Source organism: Enhydra lutris, unplaced genomic scaffold (genome assembly GCF_002288905.1).
Source record: "Enhydra lutris kenyoni isolate GAN:26980312 unplaced genomic scaffold, ASM228890v2 scaffoldscaffold60, whole genome shotgun sequence".
In the NCBI taxonomy this organism is placed as follows: domain Eukaryota; kingdom Metazoa; phylum Chordata; class Mammalia; order Carnivora; family Mustelidae; genus Enhydra; species Enhydra lutris.
Genome location: NW_019154144.1, coordinates 523274 through 529773, shown reverse-complemented (window position 1 = coordinate 529773; position 6500 = coordinate 523274). Strand labels below are relative to the sequence as shown.

Here is a 6500-nt window from a genome sequence, read left to right as displayed (position 1 = left end):
TGGGGTATCTTTCCCCCCCAAATCCCTTGCTCTAGACTCATCTCCTAAGTGCCCTCTGGATGTACAGGGACTCTGGCAAGGCCTTTATATTCCAGCTCTGCTGTTGCCCAAGCCACCCTGGCAAGATGTCCTCTTCTTTGGAGGAAAGAGATGCAGACAGAAGGAGGTGAGCTGGTGAAGTATGAGGCTACGCTAAAAAGAATTTTTAAAAAGGAAAAGGAAGACAAAGGGAGGAGGAAGTGGAGGAGGAATTACTCTATTTCATGGGCATCGATTTCACTAGGTCTTTGAAACCTTAGAAGTTTCCTTTCAATTATTTCTAAGCTTTAAGGCGGAAGCCTGAGTAAAATTGGCTCTGTTTCAGGACAGATTAAGACCCCCCCATCTAGCCCGCTTGCAGTGTGTTGGGGAGCATTCCAGCTTGAGGTCTTTTGAAGAGCTGGCTTCTCTAAAGAGGTCCATGGTTCTGGAGTGCTAGGACCTGCACAGCAGCAGCAACAGATGTCGCCAGTCCAACAATATCACCGGAAGAGGCCCCAGATATTACAGAAAACCTTTCTTCTCCTTCCAGAAGGTCTGCCAGTGTCTCCCCAAGGCGCCCCAATTGGCACAGGCGCCTGAGAACTCGAGTTCTCCCCTTCCATCCGGGTTGGCCAAGGCAGTTCCTGGCTCCTTGAACAGCCAGGGGGCTAGGGCTGGTTGTCCACACCCAGGGTCCGACCACTGCTCCCCCTCTTTCCCAGTGGTTGAAGCCGCCTGGCCAGGAGGAGCCCCCATCTCTCATCGGGGTTCCTGAGGTCGCAGGGGCGCGACACTGGAGGGCTGTGGTGACGTGCTAAGGCCAGGCGGCAGGCGTCCTTCTCGGGTGGCGGCGGGGACAGCGGGCGGCACAGCACCACCGGGGGGCAGCGACGGTGGCAGCGCCAGCAGCTCCTCACCGGAGGTCACTGCACAGTCCTGCTCCGGGTCAGCATCTGTGCCACCCCCAGCCGCTGGCCCGCAGCTACGCTTCTTGTCCTCCTCCTTTTTCCATTTCATGCGGCGGTTTTGGAACCAGATCTTGATGTGTCTCTCGGTCAAGTTCAGCATGACGGCCAGCTCCACCCTGCGGGGCCTCGAGATGTATTTATTGAACAGGAACTCCTTCTCCAGCTCCAGCAGCTGCGCACGCGTGTAGGCAGTACGTGTCCGTTTGTTTTCTTCTGGCTCTGCAACATAGGCGCCGCCTGTGGGCGACAGGGCACATGAGTGTGGTCCCTGGACCCCTGGCCCCTCCTGCCCCAACCCCGAAGACGAACACTTTAGCCCCAATCCTGGGAGCGCTGGTCCTCCCAGGTACTCCTACCACCCAGAGCAACCTCCTATCCCAGAGCTCAGCCTGGGCTCCTGCAGCCCTTCTCTAGTAAAGGTTGCCTATTTTTTCTTTCCTTTCCTTTCTTGTTTTTTTTTTTTCTCTTTTCTTAAGATTTTATTTATTTATTTGACAAAGGGAGAGCACAAGCAGGGGGAGCGTAAGAGAGAGAGGGAGAAGCTGGTTCCCCACCAAGCAGAGAGCCCGACTAAGGGCTCCATTTGAGGACCTTGGGATCATGACCTGAGCTGAAGGCAAACATATAACCATCTGAGCCACCCAGGGGCCCAAGGTCGCCTTTTCTTGGAGGTCAAAGCTGTGCGTGCCCTCAGGCTCTCTCTGTGAGTAAGTCCTGGGCTCTGTCAACCAGTGACTTTTCAGTGGGTTCTCCTAGCCAGTGTTTAGGTTGATGGTGATTTAAATGCACACACAATAGATATCTAAACCTACTGGATTGTACAAAGGCAACAAACGCATTTAATGTAAGAATTTTTAAAACCACAGCTTTCTAATGATGACCCACAGTAAGAATACATTTCAAATCACTACCTGGTTCGCACACTGACATAGAACTGACACAAAAAAAATTCAGGACATACACAACTGATAAATTATTGAACACTAAAAAAAATTTCTGGACATAAAACCAACCTTTACCACATATTATACTATCTAATAGTAAACTATTGTTTACTATTATTAATATATATATAAATAGTACATAGTAATATATATAGTACATAGTATATAGCAAATATATAAAAATATATTAATAGTAAGTTACTGTTTACTATTAATATTTAGATATATTTGCTATATACTATGTACTATATATTCACTATTTACTATTAATATATCTTAATAATAGTAAATAATAGTTTACTATTAATATATTTTTAATAGGGGCTCCTGGGTGGCTCAGTGGGTTAAAGCCTCTGCCTTCAGCTCAGGTCATGATTCCAGGGTCCTGGGATCCAGCCCCGCATCAGGCTCTCTGCTCAGCAGGGAGCCTGTTTCCCTTCCTCTCTCTCTGCCTGCCTCTCTGCCTACTTGTGATCTCTGTCTGTCAAATAAATAAATAAAATCTTTAAAAAATATATATATTTTAAATATATTATCATTAATATATATTTATATATTAAAATTTATGTATTTGGTATAAACTATTGTTTACTATTAATAGATGTATTAATAGTAAATAGTAAATATATATAGTAAATACTAAATATATAAAAATATTTTTATAAACTATTTTTACTATTTTGTTTTCTAAAAATATCTTGGCCCATATAACTGATTTCACGATCAACTTATAAGTGCAACCCTCACTGTGAAAAACCTTGAGCTAATAAGAACGCTGAGCTTATGACATATATTGTCACATCTAACCATGCGTTATCTCTCTCTATATATTGTCATAATCATCCCCAACTCAAGAGCTGGTAAATTCTCTATAATTGTTTTCATCTCCGCTGGATCTCTGCCCTGGAGAAGAACGAAAACGATTCTGCGCCCTGAGGAATGACCCTGTCAGCCCTGACATCTGCGTCCTGAGCTCCAAATGCTGAAAAGGTGAGCGGGGAGCCTCAGGGGTCGGGTTCCCACTGGCAACCAAGAGCTCTATGGAGGACGGGGTAGTGGTAGTCAAAGGCTCAGGCATTCCAGCTCCATACTCGGGTGGCAAGGAAGAAACCACTGGCCCGGCAAATTACCCAAATTACCGCTGCACACCTGCTGTTTGCCGCTGTGCTCCAGGCCTTGAGCTTTTTTGCTTTTTCTACTTGGTACCGACTGCACCCTGCGGTCGAGTTAAGTTCTAACATTCTAGGAAGATGTCTAAATCTGCTTGTCTTAGGACAGAGTCTGGGATATTTCTCTTGTGACTGTTAGGAAGATTTAGGGAATTGAAAAGCTAGTACAGGTGTGTTTGGGTGGGAGGGTTTCCCCCCAGGCCAAAAGGAGGTGCCCAGAACCCAAGGCTGAGGCTTGGGTGGGAGTCAGCAGAAGAGTCCTGGGGAGCATCTCCAGAGGCTTACACTTCTAAGCTTTTCTGGGCACGGGAGAGAAGCAAGGGAGCCTTATAGGAAAGTTAAAAAGGCCCTCCGAGATTCTTAAATTCAATCCACAATCTCTAGGGGCTCTAGCCCTCTTCTGCTGGGGTCATGGAGGTGCTGTGAGCCACTGGGACAGGGTCCACTACCTCAGGAGACCTCTGCTCAGGACAAGTTGGCAGGGGATGGAGGCTGTTGGTGGTGGTATGGAGAAGATGTCAGGAGTCCCCACGTTTGCGCCCTTCGGTAAGGCGCAGGGTGACGCTGGTTTAGGGACAAACCCGCTAGCGAGGCTTATGCGGTTCATTTTTTAGGTCGACGTTTTCAAAAGTTCCTATAGTTTTGTTGTTAGTATTCATATCTTTACTACAAATGGAAGCCCTTTGATCACGTTACTCTCCTCAGGGGTTTGAAACCCCACTAGGAGTGGGCAGGCACGTTCATGACGCTTGAAGCTCTGCTCGTTCCAGAGTTTTCCGGGAGGACCTCTAGGCCACAGGAGCACCCGACAGGCAGCGTCCAGGAAAGGGGGTTGGCCCCTTCCCCCTAGGCTGCACTTGTAGCAGGTCAGAGGGTTCTAGTAAAGGCCTCTCCTTTGACTCTGCAACCTGAGGTCAGCCTTTCGAGGTTCCCCCCATTCCGGGGCAAGGTCGCCAATTTTCCATCGGATTTTACAGTCTGGCTCCTTAGGTGTGCCCGAGCCCAAGCTCCACCAGAGCACGGTAGGGTGGGGAAGTTACCCGGCTTCAGAATGTTTCAGGTGGGGCCTCCCTAGGAGGGCCGGGAATGCCGGAAATGCGCGTCCCCAGCCCCCACCCTGGGTGGAGGGACCTGGTTCTCCCGCCTCCCAAGAATCCCGCATTTCCCAAGACTCCCCAGCCTCCGGCGGCTGCCGCGCGCGCGCGGCGTAAGTACGCAGAGGCGCCGGGCAGCGTCGGGTGCCCCTTTTCCCCGGGCTGCGCCCTACGTGGAGATGACTGCAGCCGAATTTGGCCCGGTCCTGACTCCACACCCGGCCTTTGCGAGAAAGTGAACTAGGGGGAGAGGCGAGCCCCGGGGACCCTGGGCGAGCCCGGACCCCACAAGGCTCGCCGGGCTGCACCGGGGGCAGACGGGACTCTGGGGTGGGGGGCGCGCCCCCTCCTGAGCCTCTTTCTCCTACCCCCCGACTACTGGAAGGAAGAGAAAAGTCAGCTACGCGCCATGCAGGTGTGACCACAAGTGGCCGCGGCACGTAAGCGATAACATTGTGTAGCGGTCGGAACCCGCGGCCAGCTCGCGGCGGGGAAGGGGCCTGGGGGTCGCTCCCCGCCTCAGCCTCCGGGCTCCCGGGACGACCTTCGGTGACACGCCGGCGCCTAGGGCCACGGGGATCCAGTGCTCACGCCTCTCTGAACCGGCTGTGCATGGAGGGCATCTCCTTCCTCAAACTTACTTGCTGGGAAGCAGCGTGGGGGAGACCCCTTGGAACGTTTCCGTGTGTTCAGAAGTGAACTAGCATCGCAGACGCCTCTCACAGCGGCTCGTCTCCCAGGCTGAGCAGCCAGGTCTCGGTTTTGCGGTGAGTACCCCCCCCCCCGCCCCCGCACCTCCGGCCTCCCAACCCCGGGCTGCCGAACGCCTTTGCAAACTTGGCTGCAGTTTGTCTTCCCTGCCTTTCTGCATCCACGGGGTGCCTCCGAGACTGCCTGCACTCCTGTAATGAAGCCACCCAGGGCCAGAGGGGGCCCAGGATTCTAAAGGCGCGCCCAGGCCCGGGTCGGAAGCATCCCAGAGCCCTGCTCGGCTTCTCTGACGCTCACTCTGCGGAGTCCTGGCCAGGCGCATCCCCCAGGGGAGGAGGATCCAGAGGGTCTGAAGCCGGGAGCTCTACCAGGCTTTAGCTTTCTGCGGGTGCGCAGCTGTTGAAGTTCAGTGTACAGGGAAAGAAGGGTTTAAGTTTACAGGGGGAGAGCTGAGTGGAAAGGACGCTCCAAATGAGACCAGAAAGGCACTTTTGTAGGATGGCCTAGTTGGCTCCCTATGTAGTTTAGTCTGATCCAGGGTGCTCCATAGGGGCTGGGAACACGAACGGGTGGAGGGTCCTGGGGAGGTTTGGAGGTAGGGGCAGCCCGTTGGAGAGCGGGTATGGACAAAGGGGGTGGTGAGCCAGGCTTACCTGCCCACTGGCCTTTCCACGCGTGAGCCTTGGTGGACTTCATCCACGGGAAAGGCAGCTGGACGCGGCTGGGCTCCTCCAGGGCTCCTGGCTCAGCTCCGTCCGGGAAGGGCCCGGCGGGCTGGTGGGGGAGCGTGAGCTGAGCTGGGAGGTGGTGGAGGTGCGCCACCGCGGAGTCGTCGGCGAGGGGAGGCACCTCGTATGGGGAGATGTCGGGTGGGCTGCCCTGCTCCAGAGCGCCCAGGGTCCCCGGGAACGGGGGCGGCGGCGGCGGGGGCTGGCGGCCCATGTACAGGCACGCTGGGGGACTGGCGCTGAACTCTGGCGCGGGGCCCCGCTGGAACGCGCACGGGTCCTTGTAAAGCTGCGTAGCTGCGTAGTACTGCTCCTCGCTGTTCATGGCTGCCTCCGGGTCTTGGACTCCAGCAGTGGGGAGCTGGAGCCGGGGAGTTGAAGCTGCGCAGCTCTCCCACTCTCCGCGCCACACTTGCTCGCTTTGACAGCTCCGCTCTGCTCGGCGAGGGAACCCGCCACCGGCGGGGACTGTCGGGCCGGCCGCCGCGCCATAGGCTCCGCTGTGCCCCACGTGGCTCAGCCTGGGGCCATTATTGGCCTGGCCGACTGCCTTAAGAAGCAAGGCCCAGGTACCCAAGATTACCTGCATTTGTTTCAATTTTCTATCTCAGCTGAGTTTACCGCACGCACCTGTATGCGCAGCTGGCAGGGCTGTGTAAAGTGGAACACCCCTGAAAATATGAAGATTTACATTCAGTTATAGAAATATATTCTCATCATACTTTGATCTATTTTCCTTGTTCGATAATGTACATAATACATTAGTTTATTAATATAATTTATAAATATGCTTATGCCAAGGTTGTGTATTTAAATTTCTCTTTAACTGTTAGGGAATACGGTCAAAAAAGTTTACAGACCCGAC

General features: G+C 53.1%; 1 protein-coding gene across 1 annotated transcript; it reads right to left on the bottom strand.

Annotated features, from left to right (window-relative positions):
* Positions 1 to 242: 242 nt before the first annotated feature.
* Positions 243 to 6052, bottom strand: LOC111158579 (pancreatic and duodenal homeobox 1). The gene is made up of 2 exons (XM_022520701.1): positions 5561 to 6052; positions 243 to 1226 (listed from the first exon to the last, which is right to left on the bottom strand). The coding sequence occupies exons 1-2, from the start codon at positions 5958 to 5960 to the stop codon at positions 781 to 783; spliced, it is 846 nt and encodes a 281-aa protein (XP_022376409.1). The 5' UTR covers positions 5961 to 6052; the 3' UTR covers positions 243 to 780.
* Positions 6053 to 6500: the final 448 nt, after the last annotated feature.